Here is a 19,533-nt window from a genome sequence, read left to right as displayed (position 1 = left end):
TGAACAAAGTTACATGTAGCAGCAAAGTACTGTTTTCAAAACTGAGAATTCTTTTGTTGGGTTTTAAAGCTGTGGCTTAATTAATCAATGAGGAAAATAATCTAAAATATTACTTTGAAATTAACAATAGTTGTTACAGGTATGCAATCCAGGAAGAATTTGAGAAGTTGAACATTAAGTCCCATTGCTGAAGATACCATGTACTTTGGAAACAGGACTCAGAAGATCTGAACTGGATTTAACCTGAAAGCTTCCTCCCCTTGGACCAGCTTTCAGAGTACCAGAAGATGCTATGTAAGCTGCCAGTGGAGGGTAGCAATCAAGAGTCCTACCCAACTGTAAATCACAACATTAACCAGCATTGCCAGATATCCCCGAAGCTGCCACCTTGGCAGTCATGCCTTGGCAATGACTAATAGCTTTCTAATTGGATGTAAAGCACATTTAACAAGAGGGAAACCATGGTACTGGAAACCTAGCCAGACCTATAGAGGTCATGGGTCTTACCACTCACTACTTTACTAAACCAGCACAATCCTAACTGCATTCTTAATACTTTAATGCACTGTAGCTCTCACCCCTCATCAAAGAAGCTTCTCTTTGCAGCAGATGGAGATCATCACAAAAAAATACAGTGAACAATGACAACACCAAAGGCATGGGAATGTGTGTATGTGTAACAAAAATAAAAAGAGGCCATGAATTTAAGGAGTAAGGAGGTTCCAAATGGAAAGGGTTGGAAGGAGGAAAGACAGGAAATGATGTAATTAAACTTTATATTAAAATTATGCAAAAGGGACTTGCTTGTAAAATTAAGAGGTTATGCTAAGCATTCTTTATCACAGGACCTGGAACAATGGGAATGGCTGTCCTTGTCCAGCACAGAAACTTCATTCAAAAATGAGATTACTGGGGATGTAACTCAGTGGTATAGGCTTACCATGCATGAGGCCTTTGGTGGAAGGAAGCCAAAACGGGAGCATTTTCACACTGGCAACTATGGTTTTGGGAACATAGTATTCATGTTAGCTAGTCTTTAAAAGCTAAACCTGATTTCCCACTTCTTCCTTTCTTTTTCCTGTGGCTGTTTATTTATTTCGGTTACCCCTTATCCCACAGACTGGGAATGAGGAGCACTCTGGAACATTAGTATATCAAGAAAAACCACGAATGTTTTGGGGTCCTTCAGTAGAACTGCTCTGGCTCTCTCCTGGAGTATGATGAGTAACTAACAAGCTTTCAGAGTCAATGTGGCCCCATAGTTGATACAAGGCCAATGTGTATCCATATACTACTCTGTATTCACAGTTACGAACCTGGGGTGCTAAGACAGTAAGTGACTGATCAAATTCACACTGCTAGCAAACAGCTGTGGTTTGAAGTGACAGAACCTAAGACTGTATCAAAGGATATGGCAAGAGTTTGGTAATTACCAAACACTGAGGTTGATCAGAGCCTCAGCACCTGGATCTTCTAAACTGACTGCTCTCTTCCTGGAGTTAGTTCATGGTAGAACTCAGCAGATGCTGATCTTACTATCAAGGAGTCTAGGTGCTTAAAAATCTAATACATAAATGATCTGGGCTCACATTATGGTCCTAATACTTGAGTTGTTTTTCTCAAACTGTTTGGCATCCAATAATAATCCTTACCTTAACACTACTGTGAGAATCAAGTGAAGCAGTGTTCTAACAAGAACACAGGTAGATAGCTCATCTGCCACCCATTACATACTTGGGGGAACTTTTCAGTGTCTGTGTACCACTTCTCAGTGCCACACACTGCCTGGGGCTTTTGATAATCATGTGTTTTATGTTCCAGTTTTGTGTGATGTTGGGGGCTCACAGGTAAGCATGTGTACAGGTGGAAGTAAAAGGTATATTTTGGGTCACCCCTACATTTAAGGCAGGGTCTTTTCACTTGCCTGGAACTTCACAACTGTTCTAAGGAAGCTGGCCAGAAGACTCTCGTGCCCCACTTTCTAATGGAATTACATATATGCACATCATGCCTGGCTTTGAATGTGGGTGCCAGGGATCAAATATTTCAGCTTTTGAGTTTAATTTAAAAATTACAGTTCAACTAAGGAACTGATGTCTGTCCTAGTATCTACCATATCTTAGAGGACACTAAACATCTATTATTCCTTTATTGAATAGATTGAGTCCTTGAGTCCTTGCCATTGTGACAAGTACCAAAGAGAACAGTAAGCAAAACAGGCACTTTTGCTTCTCAAAAGTGCTTTCCAACAGAGTAGGAATGAGCCCAACTCATCTGGACCTATGTGCTTTTAAGCTACATACCATGTCTTGTAGTAAAAGAATCAAGTTTTTTGGGGTTTTAATTTAGACAAGAGAGACTGAGCAGGCACCTAAGAGGACCTGGCACATTCAATTAAAAGCATAGTTAGACAAAGAATGAGAAGATATTCTACCCAGAGGGTACAGCCTTGTTACCAAGCAGGGAGGAAAGCCCTTTGCATTGGGGTGCATGTGACACAGACATGTGAGTGAGAAGAGGAGGCTGGGGTCACAAGGGAGAAGCACAAAGTTCAGTCTCAGACTGTGAGGAACACTGACCATCTAAGTGCAGCGGGAATCTTTGGAATGGAAGACTGACAAGCAGTAGGTGAGTGATAAATACTGTTTTAATTGCCAGAATTTAACCTGAAGATTTCATAAGGGAAAACTCCATATGCAAAGAAAGTAAAACTCATTATATTAATCATTTTTCCCATTGTTTACCACAGATTTTACATTATTTTAATTCTGTGAAAATTTATGGCTGATAAAACTTTGGGTTCAACACTAAAATCCAATATTGACCTTAGGTAAATTTTTATGAACTGGTTAAAATGTGTGAGATTCCTGCAGAAGAGCATAACCTCCCTCCCTGAATACAGGAGTGACCAAGTGGTGAATAGTTCAGATCCTGTGATTTATGACATTCTGTCAAGCTATCTGGGTCTGCTGGTTCTCTGCTTCTTACCTGCTTCATAGGGCGCACAGAACCGATCGTTTTCCACCCACTGAATGCTGTCCAATTTGGGATCTCATTAGGCACAAGGAGGATTTGCCTTCCCAAGAAATTGGGACCTTCATAAGCTATCCATCTGCAAGAAAGTAGGAAAGAAAAATCTGGGACACTTCAAACAAAAAAAGCAACCTCTTAACTAAAACCAACAGTTATACCACTATGCCTCTCGATCTGTAGATTTTACAAATAGGTAATTACACATTTTTTCCTTGGTAGGGGTTGAGAAGATAGCCACCGCATCTGGAGTTAGGATGAAATGTCAGGCTCCTGCTCCTGCACTTAGAAAATGAACAATGTTCCTTCCAGTTATGAAATTCTATTTTCCTTTGATATAGCAAGCCTCAAAGCATTTTAACATTGAAATATTTCAGTTGGCCTCCCACCATTACCTAGGAGGAAAATATTCCTCCTTCCCTAGGTTGTCCTATATGATTCAGAGCTTCTCCAGAGAGCTAAAACTGCTCACCATTTTTCTTCTACATCTGTCTCCACAACTGCCCGAGGCCACCAAGGACTACCCAGAGAGATTCCCCTTGTGGTCTTTTTTCAAAGACAGCTCCTCTGTAAATCTTCACTAACACTGCTGTGTTCAGTCTTGGTTGTGTTAAAGTCTCTAAGAGTGGTCTTGGGTGAGAACCAGGACTGATGCAGTTATGTCCATTTCTTCCCAGCCTGGCTATAGCTGCTTTTGTACCACTTGTGCCAGTTTCCAAGGAGTGAGACAGAGGTAGCCCACAAACAGATAGCACCTGACAGCTTGCTGAGTCCTGTGTCCACTAGTTGCCAAACTGAGTGACTAAACACTAAGATTTCCAGAAGAACCCAAAATTTTTAGGGCAACTCAACAGAAAGTGGAGGATGAGGCTTGCTTCAGACACAAAACTTGGCAAATGCAGTCAAGTATGTGTCACCTGGGATCAAAGGGGGATCTCCAGTAGCAGAACCTAAGTCTGCCTATCAGGAGGGGCAGTTCCCAGAAACAGGTTCTCCCAGAGTTTATTATGGTGTGGACCAGTGTCCCAAAAGGTCCTTTGTGAAGGAAGGACCTAGTCTGCAGTATAGCTCCTCTGGGATATGGGATATGGGATATGTCAAGGATATAGCACCTTGTAGGAGGTGCTGGGAAAGAGTGTTACTCTGGTCCCTTCCATTTGCTTCTTGGCTCATGGTGGGTTTTTTTTTCCCCTTCCAACTCACATTCCTGTGCTAGTGTGCTACTCAAAGGCCTAAAGCAACCATGCTGCTGAGCTCAGACTGGAATCTTCAAAACAAATCTCTGAAGTTTAAGTGCAGGAAGTCATTGCAGCTATAGCAGTGGCTTCTGTTTAGTTTTCTGGAGGAAAATGTCCTTCTCTTGCAGAGCCCTGTTGGTTCATGTAGGAAAAGGTACCAATTCCTGCACAAAATTGGGCAGGAAGAAGGAACTGAGGAAAGGCTGATTTGTCAAAGCAGTAAAAGCTTGAAAGGAGTCCTGACTCAAACTGAGTACTGTAAGGAAAAGTCTACGCTTTTGTCCACAAGTGAGATCAGGCTTAGCCAAATTATGAGTATACTGAGGCAGTGGGATGGACAACGTTCCCTTGATCTGTTACAAACGCCTGCACAAATCTAATCAATCATGTGCAAAGGCAGGTCAGCATGACCAGAGATGCTTAACCACCTCTCTGGCTTTTAACAAATGAATCCCATTCCATGTTGATTTCAGTGAAGTACACGTGTGGGGGTCTCATTACCATCACAGATCAACACAGAACAATGATTTAAAAAATACGTGTTATAGAGTAGGTGATTCGTCAAGAAAAGGTGTCCAGGAAGACCACAGTAGCCCAGGTGGAGTTTTAAACATCCACCATGTCCTTGAATCTGCCCAGTAATTCTGTTGTGGAGAATCAAGAATAGTAGATAGATTTAAAAAAGAAAAAGAAAAAAAAAGCTATCAAGAATAAATGGTGTCAAGGTGAACTTGCACACATTTTCTAGAAAGGAGTAAAAATAGAAAGGTGAGAACTTTACAACTGTGTGTCAAATATCAGTTTAACTTAGATATATAAAAATAAAAGTGTGAAAGTCCTATATAGAGTTTTGAAATGCAACTCAAGTAGTCTTAGTTAACTGGAAAGTAATATTCTGGAATCCTATGTTAAGACAGAGTAATTCACTTTAATAAAGGCCAAACTATGTCAGATACTTTTCAGGGGAAAATTTAAATTGTTATATATGAATTATGTAAGAGCCATTTGGTGTAATAGTTGACTTAGTTTTCAGTTTATCTTCTTTTTTTTGTTGATTACTTCATATATTTAAACAGAGTTAACTACCACACAATTTCAAAACCACAAACAATAAAAAGTCATTTTTATACTATCAGTAGCTATGCATGTTTTCTTTGTTGAGTTTTAGTCAAAACCACCAGCAGAATAAGAGCAGGAGCCGGCTTCTGTGGCAGACTCTTCGAAAGTGAACAAGAAAGGCGGATTTCTCATGAGATAAGCATCAGCTACAGACCTCTCCACAACCTCTGTTAAACACAGATGCTCAAACACATATCTAATTCAGACATTAATAACAAGGACTCTTTTTAAAAGACAGTTTCCCCAAATGTAAGCACACAGGGCCTGTGCCACCTGGCTCCACGCTGACTAGTAACAGAAATGACCTGATGTCCGCAGGCAGGCTGCATCAACCCAAGAGGGCTATATGGAAATGAGCACTTGGGTAGGGACTGCTTTCGGACAAACAAGCTGTCAGGTCAAAGTCAAACCCAACCATCTTAGTCTTTTAAATAGTCACTAGCCTTACACAGGTTATGTTATTCACAGCTTAAATAGATGATTTAATGAAATTTTCCCTGAAGAGGAAGTAGGCTTAAGTATAGAACATTACTTGGTGGAACTGCTTCCATGACCTATCCTCTAATGGGGTACCAGCCCTCCTCCCCAAAGAGTTCTTGTCCCAGATCACTGCATACTATCATGTGTTGCGCATGGTTCCATCTTGTCTTATTTAAATAGAAGCTACTATAGTATCGAGACAAACAGGGGCACCAACGGACTCACAGCCGTAGTTAGGAAACAGCAACGGATCGCTTTATCTTAAATCAGTGACCAACCCAGAGTGAGCCCCACTTCCAGTACTCACAAGCCACTCTTTATCCACACAGACTGGGTATAGAAGTGTAGGTCCTTGTTCAAAACAGAATTCACGGCGTCTTCCAGATGTAGCTCTCTTCCCTCACAGTGTTCCAGAGCAAAAAGGCTGATGGAAGGTTCTTCAAAAACCTAACACATACAAAAAGAGAAAAAGCATCATCAGAGTGTAGGGGTGGGGGTGAAGTACAACTGAAAGACGACCTAGTCTCAAATACAACCCTAGGAGGAAGAGAGAACATATTCTTAATTGAAAACATTTACAATGTGCAGACACAGAGGTAGTTTCTCACCGAAATTAATTCATGTCAGTGGAAAAAATGCCATTCTTTTCACTCATTAATATATACATGATAGCATCCACAAGACTTGGGGAATGAGATACTAAAGCAAGGCCACACATCTGTGTTTGAGGCATTATTAACTACAGAGAAGTTCCAAGATGTGGAGTAATAGTTTAATGCAACATATAGTATAAAACTGAACAAATACGCCCTGTGAGAGTACCCAGGAAAAGCAGGGTTACTTTTCTGCAAGACAAAGAATCCATGAGGATGCATGGCTGAGAGGATGGGGCACATCTAGAAGGTAGACGAGATCTGGGGGAGGTGGTTGTGCAGAGCAGGCATGTGGAGGATCCCGTGGGAGACACAGACATGCATGAGCTTCCTTAGAGGAGTAGCCAGGAGAACCAACCACCAAGCAAGCAAGTCCCACAGGAAAGGTGTTAGGTGTGCTCACTGACTGTCATCACGTACAGAGTTGCCACATTCTTTGCTACATGGACAGGACAGGAACAGAACAGACTCTGCCAAGGCAGAGTCAAGGACAAGACTGTGATGAACCAACTTGATCAAAAGGAAATCATAAAAGCTGGAAGTTGGATCCCCAGCACCCACATAAATCCTGATCCTGGAAGCATGCACTTGTAACACTGGGGCTGGGACAGTGGGAACAGATTGATCACTGGGGTTTGCAGTACCCAGCCAGTCTAGCTGTCCGGTAAGCTCTGAGCTCCGTTAGAGACTCTGCCTCAAAAACCAAGGTGGATGGTGATAAAGGAAAGCACCTCATGTCAGCCTCTGGCCTCTACTTCCCACATACGGGCATGCATACCCACATTTTAAAGAAAAGTAAAAGAGTTATGGCTAGAATCACTGGGGGTACATAGTGTTATCAACAAAGAAATCTGGAGGAAAAACCCTGCCCAAGAGCTAGGAACGTATCATTAGAATTGGAGATCTTCATAAGCCATTGAGTAGGACAAGCTAGAGAGAAAAGTGGGACATATACTGGACTCTAGCTGTGGGCTTAAGGGGAGGCCCTGGTATAGAGAAGGTATCTTTGGAAATGCCCAGAAGCTATATAATGACTGACGGCCAGGTTGAAAGTAGGGACTAGAAGGGGGATGTCACTGTCCCAACTGACACATGGGAATGGCAGGTGGGGAATGGTGACACACTAACCAGGAAAGGAGAGCCCATCGCACCACAAGAAGATGTCTGGTGAGTCAGAGCTGGCAATGAGGCAGTGTGGGTGTGGCAGTGAGACACTGAGGCCTGAATGAGAGCCATTTTACTGGTGTGTTGGATGAGGAGAGAACCTGCTTGGGGAAGGCTGGGGAATACGAGTCAACACAGTGCAGACAGGGTGTACACACTCTCCTTTGGACGTAACCACATGGAGAATGAGGGAAATGGCATAATAGGGGGTCTACGAATGGGCTTATGGGCACCACAGAAAGTCACAAGAGCAGAAAGAAACCGAATGGTGGAAAGCGAGGGGTGGCTGAGAGGTAGAGAAAGACATTGAGTCCAATGGTTCCTAATACTTCAGAACTGATTGCTGGGTTGGCCCATGAGAGGGTGGTTCTTGTAGAAAGGAACTTACTATACCTCCTCTGAAGCACAGCCTGTTCAGACTATAGTGTTGCATGGATGGATATGCTTTCAAGGATGACAACTTAGTGCTATAAAGCCAATTTGGAGCTGTACCGTAGGGAAGACTCTTGCTCCTCTTCTCAGCAGTTTTTGGCTACCTGTAGTCTCACCAGCATGGCTGCCCAAACAAGTACTGAACACTACCCACAGACATGGTAACACGGAACAGGGAAGTCTCCTAGGACTTTAACTTTAATTCTAGAGAAAGAGAATGTGTACTTTTTACACTGTGTGCCCAATGGCCTAGAGATTCTGTCTTGCACCCTTCCCACAGTCTTCTGCAGCTACAGAAATAGTGTCTATCTGCCTTGTCCAATATGGCTCTACTAGAGGTACATTGCCAATGAACACTTTGAACACAGTTCATCTGACCAGTGGACTAAAGCCATGGAATTACACTTAAACTTAAATAACCACATGTGTCTAGTTCATGGGATTAGACTGTACTGACCTAGAAATCAGAGGATAGTAGAAAAGAAGTGAAATACTACCCAGAAGCACTGGTCTTCTCTTGACAACCAGTACTTACTGGCCTAGGAGAAGAAACTCATTACTGCTAGGCACTGACTCCTCGGTGCTCTAGTTGCTTCCCCGATACCTACAAACTAAAAATTACGAGTATTCCAATAGCTGACCGAACAGGAGTGATTAAAAATGAGATCATCAAAGTCCATAAGAAACTTCCGGATTTATTGTTGAGACTATTTAAATATCCTTATCCTCAGGGTTTTTAAAAAGCATTTCAATGATCTCTGCTCACATATCTATTTGGTCAGCCATGGCTTAGGAAGAAAGGGCAGTCAGGTAAGGAGCCTGGAAAGGGTTTGGAATCAACCACCAGCGGCTTTCTCCAGAAAAAGAATGACAGACAGTAAAGGTTTGCTACTCACACAGTGAAACTTGTAACCCAGAAGGAAAAAAAAAAAAAGCCTATGAGAACATGATTTAAATGCTATGCAATGTTATAACTAAAACAGACAGTCTACACTCCCCTTTTGAGAGGCTAAGTTTGAGTTCAAACTCCATCAAATTTGTTCCCTCTAGCAAGTCAACATCTTAGAAATTTATCTTAATAAAATATAGAAAGATTGGGGATATAAATGTGATTTGTTCCTCTATTAAAAATGAGGCAGGCAATGTGAGGATAATGTGTCCAACAGGCAAGATAATGTTTTAAAGGGTTTCTAAGAGTTTGTATGAATCAAGAGAGGGTACTTTAAGTGATAAAGTAGGTTCAGCTGGCATACACTATGGCCTAGTAGCATTAGCCAAATAAGAGATGACTACCAAGCACAGTAAGGAAATAACCCATTCCCTACTGACAGTGAAAGGACATCATTGAGTCCAAGCTGGCAGACGTCTCACTTGTGAGCATCCATTGTTCCCAAACCCAAAGGCACCTCTTCTAGAGGTCTGATAGACCAGAAAGGTCTGTGTCTGGTTATTAAGTTTTATGTTGTTTCAGTTTAAATGTTTCATTTATAAACATATGCAAATGTACAAGGACAACCGCGTTACATGTGTACACAAAGAATTGGAAGATTCGGAAGGACAGCCCAGTGCTAATCTGGATGGGATCATGGCAGTGATTGATAGCCGATCATTTAAAGTGTCTGAGAAATATTTTCAAAAATCATCCATGTCCTGATGCACTTCCTGCACTCTCCAAATCTGAAGATCGCAAGACACAAAAATTAATGGTCAGTGCTCAAAACTGAAGACGAGAAAATAATCTGTACTACCTGAAGACAATAGAAACCACAAGGATTAAATTACACACTGAGCTCTGTAAATGTCATGGCTCTGGTCCATGCTAAATTAGCCTACCACTTGGGGCTAAAGGTTCCTCTTGGGAGCCAGTGGCAATAAGACATTCCTGCTAGGTCAAGTCTAAGCCTTGTAAAGTGGATCCAGTTTCAAAGAGGAGTGAGTGGTCAGGTTATGAAAGAAAAAGAATGTCTGAATAAAATTATATATATATATATATATATATATATATATATATATGATAATTTAAATTGGGAAAGTAAACTAGTTCCTCCTTGTCTCCTCCATTAATCTATGCTGAGATAATAATAGTAATAATTACCATTGCTTAATAAGTGCTTATTTCGTCATTTCTGCTCTAAGACACTAATGCTGTTAGTCTTTTTCATATATAAGTAAATAGATATATGTTCATACATAAGGAAATACATATACTCATATTTCCATGATACTAAGTCTAAAACCAATTTCTGCCCTAATTTGTTTGCTAACAAATTTAGCCTGAATAAACGTAAGTATATTTATAATATTTATCTAGTCTGTATCAATTCATCAAATTCATATTGGAAACAGATATGAGCTATTTATAGAATACTTTCTGAAATCCTCAGGGTGTTTTCTTATACACCATATATAAAAACTCGATTCTTCTTCAAATGTGAAAAATTCCAAATCCTAAATACATTCACATTAGGGATTATGAAACTGAATTCACGCACTTAATCCCTAAGGTTTACCTCTGCTGTGGGCACAACCTGTATTCACTCTGCAGCTGAGCAGTCAAGGCACAGGCTACAGGGTAAAGGAAGGGCCAGGCTTTGAGCCTACACCCAAGGGCCCCAGAAGCTATATCCCTCTTCTGTTACTCTAAAATGTTGTAGCTGCCAATCACTGTATGATGCAGTATACAAGCAGTTGCCAAGTGTGCAGCTACCTCAAGCCCTGAGCTTCTCTATGCTCAGCTGGTGAGCATCTAAGATCCCTAATTTCTAGATACAAATACATCTGCCAACTACGCCTGAAGGCCTGAGACCAGTGCTAGAAAAACTACAATCACACCATCACACCTTCAATATATTTGTATAAAAAGCTTAAATCTAAGTGCTAATTTAACTTCTTAAGAACAAATCTATGACATACTTTGACACTGTATAGGTCTTTAGGTTTCAAATCACTGTTTACAGGGAAAATGTGCTGACAGTAACCCAAGACTTCTTAACTGGTTAGGCTGTAAACATAACATTTTCACTCAGTATTAGACACTCACAATTCTATCTGTACAGCCCAACAACTCCAGCTCCCCCAGATATTTGCCAAATGAACCAGTTAAAAAGGAAATGCAAACCAAACTTAGTGTCATGGACCATAATGTGTACCTCAATACCATGCCAAAGGCATGCCAAACTACTGGGAAAGGCTAAAAGAAATGATAATAACCTATTAGAAGTCTTATAAACCCTTTAAAAGAATCTGATATCCTCTGGGCTACAAAATCCTATTAACACCGTCAGCCTATCATGTCGCAATTTTGCATAAACACTAATTAGCCATCATTGGTGGGCTGCTACCCTATCACTCAGCACAACTTTAAAGCCCCAGCTCCTTTAATCCTCACATTTGAGTAGATCAGAAAATGAAGACCGAGAGAAAAAACCCCATGCTTGGGTATACTCTTGGGTATACTCAGGTAGGTATCAGGGGCAGAGTCGGAGCTGAGCCGAGTTTTCAGACACCGAGGCAGACTTCAACAGCCACTTTCCTTACAAAGCCCCTTTCCATTTATCTTAGTAAAATAAGTCTCACTATCTCATGTCCATGTCTCCCTTTTTAGATAACTTATAATTCATTTCTGAAAGAGCAAATAACATATCATTGGACCATCTACCCAGCATCCACAAGTGTTACATCTAGATTTCCCATTTGTGTTTTATAACTTTAATTGGCATATAATGTGTACATATTTATTAGGTTCACTGAATATACAGTCTAAGATGATCAAGTCATGGGTACTAACATTTAAACTTCCTTAAATATGGAACCATCAAACCTACTATTTTAATACAACGTGTACTGAAGTAATTTACAATACTGAATAGTATTTAACAATGTATGAAATTTGTACCAAAAATTTAAGTAAATGAGATGTACTGAGTACACCTGAATTTAAACTCTACTGAAAGTGTCCATGCATACAGCTGCACTCTGCTACCTCCATGCGGCTGTATACTTTGGTATTTGAATGTGCTACTGTTTTCTCTCCCAGTGCTACAACAAATCCCCTCATGTTGCCCGCACTGTAACTGCACTTCATCCACCAGCTGTATAGGAATAATATTAACTGGAAGGCCTCCCTCTAGGATTGTAAGACAGTGAATTCCTGTCAAGCAACTACATTTCCTATAATTGCACAGGTAAACCAGATTTTGGAACTGTCACATTTTTAAGTACTTATAAAGTCTCATTATTGTTTTGCTTTGTATTCCTGCAATCATCCTTGAGGTTTAATATCTTCTGTATGTTCTAAGCCATTCTCCCCTTGTCTATAAATGGCAGATTTGTATCCTCTTTTGACTTTCTTTCCTTGTATCTATCTCTATATATGAAATTTTTACAAATTAATGCAGGCTGCAAGCATATTCTTTCCATTTGTGGCCTGCTGTCGAAGACTGAGTAATTAATACCTGACCAAAGGAAACAAAAACACCCGCATCCTATTTCTGAGAACCAGTGAACACACTATTATTTAACACTGAAATGGGAACTTTAAGGGCATGACTAGTGGTTAAGGATCTTAAGCTGGATTACTGAGGTAGGCCAAGTATAACCACAAGGCCCTCTCAGAGCAGCAAAGCAGGAGGTCAGAGGTAAAACCACAGAGAGCAGATACACTTCAGAGGCCAGCATGCGCCTGAATGAAGCAAAACTGGTAGTTTCTAGAAGAGGTAAGGACATGTAGAGATTTACAGAAGAAAAGCAGTCCTGTCTGCACCTTAAATTTTCCCTAGTGAGACCATTTCAGACTTCTGGCCTCTAGGATTGTAAGACTGAATTCCTGTTCAGTGACCACATATTCAACAATTTATTATGGCAGGGTTAAGTTTCAGTGTCCCTACCAACTCTCATGCTGAAACAGTCTTCATCATTAAGTGGAAAAAGTGTATAAACTCATCAGAGTATGGGTGTTTGGAAGAGAGACCTTCAGGGGATAATTAATGCTTAAATAATGACATAAGAGTTGGGCCTGAACCTAGGAAGAACAGTGCTTTATAGGAAGAGGAGAGATTACAGCTAGGGTGCTCACTCCCTCACCCAATGTGACCGAGGCCCCAAAAGCAAAGGGACACCACTCACCTGAGGCTGCTATATCTAGCACGTCCCACATTTTCCAAACATAAGCTGAACATTTTTTCCTTTGTAAATTACCAAGCCTGAGGTATTCACTTACAGCAACAAGACACAGACTATGACAAGCAACATCATGTTTGCCTCTGAACCTTTTTCTTACTAATTCCTGCTTTCTATATCTAAAAGATGTCCATCCTGCTCTGGTGTCACTGGAGAATCTCCTGTAATTTCTTCTAACGCATAAAATTTGTCTTCCATAATTAGGTTATGTTTAGAGTATAAGACCCTAATTATTGTTTTTCCCTCATGTGAGAGCTGTCCCTAACAATATATATATATACACACACACACTGTATGGTACATGTACACTGCATGTTACACAGTCTTCTTGATTCTGACTCTACTGAAGACTGAATATGTCATCAGAATCATAATTTCACTCCAACATCTCCGACAGGCTCTTGTTACCATGTCTGTGTGGCTTTGCCCTCTTGTAGCTGCCAGGATAAGAATTATTACTTCAGAAAGCCAGACTTCTACGCCAAGCCTCCGTGGAGACACTGGCAAAGCAAAGAGTAGACGTCTGCTCCCGTGGTAATGTAGTCAACAGGTTACCCAACAAGACACTGGGCCAACATTGACTTGTCTCGGCATGGCAGTCTGAAACTCACACTCAGCTCAGCTCACAGCCAGGAACTGCTCAGGTATCCGGTTCTCATGTCTGTGCCCAATATTCTTAAAACAGTCTGTTCAGCTTTAAAGCGCTTCTTCAACAGATGACAGTGGCAAATGGTTTTCCCCATCATCCTTCAACTTTCAAAGCTACACAGAACACTTTAAGAAGATTAGACACGGGCTGATGAGATGGCTCAGCGGTTAAGAGCACTGACTGCTCTTCCGGAGGTCATGAGTTCAAATCCCAGCAACCACAAGGCAGCTCACAACCATCCATAATGAGATCTGATGACCTCCTATGGGGTGTCTGAAGATAGCTACAGTGTACTTTAATTAATAAATAAATAAATAAATAAATAAATAAATAAATACCTTTGGGCTGGAGCGAGCGAGCCCAAGCGAGAGGGAGAAGGGAGGTGAGGGGAAAAGAAGATTAGACACAAGCCCACCCCAAGCTCAAAGTATAACCCCCTGTTATAGAGTGGACTGGGGAACGAGAACGAACTGTATACAGGCACTATCTGTTTATGCTTGGTAGGATTGGATCGTTGTCCTAAATTTTAAATAATGGAGTCCTGAATTTTATGGCCATGGGCTAAGCAGAGGAGACTGTATAGAGATCACACAATTTAAAACAAACAAAATGATCTGTACCGTATCCATAGTGACTGTGTAGTTCAATAGTTGTGACTACGTGCAGGGAGATTTAAAAGACAGACAGACAGACACACAGACAGCAAGCAGCTAGAAGTGTAAAGAATGACCATTTAGGGCCGAAAAGATTGCCATGTGGTAGGTCTGTTATGAATGTTTTCGTGCTGGGAGCGGGGCTTGTTTGAGTCAACTTGGCACAGCTAGAATCATCTGGAGAGAACCTCAGTTGACAAGATGCCTTCATAGTAGTAGCCTGTAGGCAAGTCTATACGGTATCTTCTTGATGAAAGGCTGATGCGGGAGGGCCTAGGCTAGTGTGTGTGGTGCTCTTGAGCATGTGGTCTTGGACATAAGGAAGCCGAGCAAAGCCATGAGGAGCAGCAACCCTCCATGGCCTCTGCTTCAGTTTCTGCCTCCAGGCTCCTGGCTTGGGTTCCTTCCCTGATTTTGCTCAGTGATAGTGGGACCTGAGAGTTTTAAGTCAGAATTAATCCTTTCCTTCCTAAGGTGCTTTTGTTTGTGGTATTGTAGGACAGTAATAAAAGCCAACTAAGACTCACTTCAAACATGAGGTCACCTGTGGTTATCTAATTTAGATCCTAAAGGACATAGGAAGAGGAAACAAAATGTGAATTCATTTCCACACGAAGCAGGGCAAAATAGAAAAAGATAATAAGGGACCTGGCAGGGGCCCATGAGAGAGCTTGGTGAGGGAGACACAAGAGTGGGATGGGGACAAGAGAGCACTGGAAGGGCACACAAAACAGATGAGGATAAGAAAAAAAGTGAAGAGCTTAGAGGGAGTTAAGAGGTCTTCCTGGTGGGGAGAGAGAGAGAGAGAGAGAGAGAGAGAGAGAGAGAGAGAGAGAGAGGGAGGTATCCCTAAATTTGGTTAAGGGAGGGAAAAATGAGTTGAAGAGAAGGGAGAGGAAAAAATTATATCTAGTACTCACTATTGATTAGATGTTTGAAGGTTGTCATAGGAGCAGACTGGGATAGTAATGATGGCGGACTTTAACAGAACTGGGAATGAAAGAAGAAGCCTAGGGGATGATGCAGTTGCCCAAGCACAGCTGTGCAGGGCACACTGGGAGCCGGAGAGGTGTCAGGGACAGCAGGCTACAGGCATGGAGTCCACTATGTGGGCCAAGGGGAGAGGTGCAGAGCTGAGAACAGACACCCTCAGGCAATAGAGAACTGGTCAAAGACAGATCTCCAGAAACAAGCCCTGAGGGAGGGCGGGGCGGGGGGGGGGGCGGGGGACAAGGAAATCTGCATGTCACAGCATGAGTTCTCTATACTAACTCTCTGCTGCCTTTTATTTAGTGCTTACTGAAAAACTTGGTCCATGATTGGTGCTCAGTAATTAAGTTGAATAAATAAATGTAAAACGAATGTTCAGTAAAATCATTCTTGTGCAGTAATCTTAATTTTTCTAGAGAATTCAGTCACTTTAAACATCCTCCCCCCATTTCAAAGCAAAAGAGAAAGCCTTTAAACTTTCTTCTCCCACATTACTAATCAGTTGGGCTTTCTGTTCCCGGAGGCCACAGGGCATGCCACAGCCACCAGGCTTGTGGTTGCTGTCATCAGCTTGCTCCTTCGCACCCAATACAATCATTTCTAAATATAGAAGGCTGTGGTTTCAGTAAAAACATTTAAGCTTCTTTAAACATAGCAGTTGATCTCTTTCATCTTAGAAAAACATCTGGTAACCATCACCAAGGTTGGTAAAACCCTTACAGAGAAACGACCTGACACAAACAGGCTCCGAGGTGACTTGAAACTGACACTAAGGAACGCTGTCGAACACATCCGTTTCCATAAACACAGCTCAAGGAGATCTGGACAAAACCCTCTGGGCCTCGGTTCACTTCCCAGCACCACCTGCTCTGCCATCACTTTTCTCAGGCACTGATACAACCAACAGTTTCCCATGGAAAATCCTACAAGGAATCTAAGAGGGAATTAGGACCACGGTCTATCGTGTACCACGCTCCTCAGGTGACAGGTCACCAAACCTCCTCTAGGCCAACAGTCCTTTTCTTCTTTTTTAAAAAAAGGAAGTTGGCTCTGTGACAAGGACAAAGAATATACTGAGGACTTTTAAGTTTCTCCATCTCATGGCCAAAACTATGATAGCAGAGACTACCTCCCCAACTCCCTGTGTGTATGCTGTGCCATTTGAGTATTATCTTGTCGGCTTTAGCTATACTCTTAAGATGAAGGAGAAAAGTCATCAACTGATGACTCTACATCTTAAAAAGCTTTCAGCCATAGAAGGGAAGTGGACACAGGATGCTGAGTCTGTGCAGAAGCTGTGGGTGTGACTCTCTGGCTCCTCCCCTCTAACAGCAAGAAAACAGCCACGACCCCAATCAAAGATGACTGGATCATGCCTGTCCACCAATAAGACACACAACAAATGTGTCTTCAATCAGTGCTCACTCTGATATCCAAGCTACTCAACTGCTCTGTGAAGGCTGAGAGAAGACATGAAAAATAAAAATAAATCTGTAAACACCCATGTAAAAGTACAGAGATTCCGTGAAAGGACTTCTGTGAAAGCTAATTCACAATATTCTCTCTAATCAGGTGAGAACTAGGAATGGACCAACTTTTTCTTGCCCACTATATTTATTATTAGATAGTTGATCTATCTGCACTAGAACTAAAAGCTGTTACTTGTTTGAAAATTCCTGCTGTAACTGGTTTCTTTCTCAGGTGTTAACTGAGACCCAGACAAATTAAAAGTCTGTCCCAAATCACATTAGTGGGGAAACAAGGCTGGGAAGCTCCTTCCACAGTGAAATTATTGCAACACTACAGATTATATATCCATGGACCTATCAACTATAACATCCATCTCTACAGACAGAAGTTAGCCTGGATAGATCTGTCATTTATAGAACAGGCTGATCCCACGTGAAGATGAAATCTTAAGACTCAGTGTGATAGCATTAAGGCACCAGGCACTAACTCTTAACATGTCTACAAAACAGCAGGCAACATCCTCAAAAGATGCAGGGCTTGCCATTCAAAACAAAACCAACACATAAACTTATATGTAAACTTAAGTCAGCCATACAGAAACGTTACCTAGAATGAATCCAGAATCACACTGGCTAGTGGCATAGGCTCATACAAAAAGGCATATCATCCTAAGACCACTGTGGAGCAACAGAGAAAGCAGATGGGAGCTCCAGTCCAAGTGGATCAAGGACCTCCACATAAAACCAGATGCACTGAAACCAATAGAAGAGAAGGTGGGGAAGACCCTTGAATACTTGGGTACAAGGGAAAAGTTCCTGAACAGAACACCAATGGCTTATGCTCTAAGATCAAGAATTGACCAATGGGACCTCATAAAATTGCCAAAGTTTCTGTAAGGTAAAGGACACTGTAAGTAGGACAAAATGGCAACCAACAGATTGGGAAAAGATCTTTACCAATCCCACATCCAGTAGAGGGCTAATATCCTATACTCAAAAAACTCAAGAAATTAGACTCCAGACAACCAAATAACCCTATTGCCAGTCTAACAGGGTGGGAAAGTCCGAGCCTTAGGACCCAGTTTCTGTTCTGGTTTTTTCCCTCCTGACTGCCATGGGTTGTTACTTGCCTTGAGTTGGGAATGTTTGCATCGACACCTGTAAATGTATTCATCCTTTTAATTTACGTAAGGTTTTTTGTACTCAATTCTTTAAGAAATGACAAATTTTGGTTTTCTACTGTTCAGTGAGAACATTAGGCCCCAGCAACACGTCATTGTGGAAAGAAAAATAAAAGTGCTACAGTTAAAAAAAAAAAAAATGGGGTACAGAGCCGGGCAGTGGTGGTGCACGCCTTTAATCCCAGCACCTGGGAGGCAGAGGCAGAGGCAGGCGTATTTCTGAGTTTGAGGCCAGTCTGGTCTACAGAATGAGTTCCAGGACAACCAGGGCTACACAGAGAAACCCTGTCTTGAAAAAACTAAATAAATAAATAAATAAATAAATAAATAAATAAAGGAAGGAAGGAAGGAAGGAAAGAAGGAGGGAAGGAAGAAAGAAGGGGGTGGGGTACAGAGCTAAACAAAGAATTCTCAATGGAGGAAATTCGAATGGCTGAAAAGCACCTAAAGAAATGTTCAGCATCCTTAGTCATCAGGGAAATGCAAATCAAACAAAACAACCCTGAGATTCTACCTCACACCAGTCAGAATGGCTAAGATCAAAAACTCAGGTGATAGCAGATGCTGGCAAAGATGTGGAGAAAGAAGAACACTCCTCCATTGATGGTGGGATTGCAACCACTCTGGAAATCAGTCTGGCAGTTCCTTAGAAAATTGGAAATGAGGACCCAGCTGTACCATGCCTGGGCATATACTCAGAAAAGGCTCCAACATATAACAAGGACATATGCTCCGCTATGTTCATAGCAGCCTTATTTATAATAGCCAGAAGCTGGAAAGAACCCAGATGTCCTTCAACAGAGGAATGGATACAAAAAATGTGGTACATTTACACAATGGAGTATTACTCAGCTATTAAAAACAATGAATTCGAGACATTCTTAGGTAAATGTATGGAACTAGAATATATCATCCTGAGTGAGGTAAGCCAATCACAAAAGAACACACATGGCATTCACTCACTGATTATTGGATATTAGCTCAGAATCTTGAAATAGCCAAGATTCAACTCACAGACCACATGAAACTCATGAAGAAGGAAGACCAAGTGGGGGTGATTCGATCCTTCTTAGAAGGAGTAACAAAATACTCAAGGGAGCAAATATGTAGACAAAGTGAGGGACAGAAACTGAAGGAGGGGCCGTCTGGAGACCATTCCACCTGAGTATCCATCCCATGTGCAGTCACCAAAGGTAGACACTGATGTGGATGTCAGGAAGTTCATGCTGACAGGAGCCTGACATAGCTGTCTCCTTAGAGGTCTGCCAGAATCTGACATATTCAAAGGCAGATGCTC

General features: G+C 41.6%; 1 protein-coding gene across 1 annotated transcript in view; it reads right to left on the bottom strand.

The window, feature by feature from the left end:
* The window catches only part of Crybg3 (crystallin beta-gamma domain containing 3), a 107,456-nt gene that overhangs the window by 5,694 nt on the left and 82,229 nt on the right, over positions 1-19,533 (bottom strand). Inside the window, exons 18-19 of the mRNA XM_028760226.1 lie at positions 6,175-6,314; positions 2,989-3,112 (exon numbers count right to left, since the gene is read on the bottom strand). Coding sequence (XP_028616059.1) covers positions 2,989-3,112; positions 6,175-6,314 — 264 coding nt within the window. The remainder of the gene's footprint in view (positions 1-2,988; positions 3,113-6,174; positions 6,315-19,533) is intronic.

This window comes from Grammomys surdaster, unplaced genomic scaffold (genome assembly GCF_004785775.1).
Source record: "Grammomys surdaster isolate TR1022 unplaced genomic scaffold, NIH_TR_1.0 126398, whole genome shotgun sequence".
NCBI classification, from domain to species: domain Eukaryota; kingdom Metazoa; phylum Chordata; class Mammalia; order Rodentia; family Muridae; genus Grammomys; species Grammomys surdaster.
The sequence above is the reverse complement of the archived record's forward strand: the minus strand, read 5'-3'. Positions and strand labels throughout refer to the sequence as shown.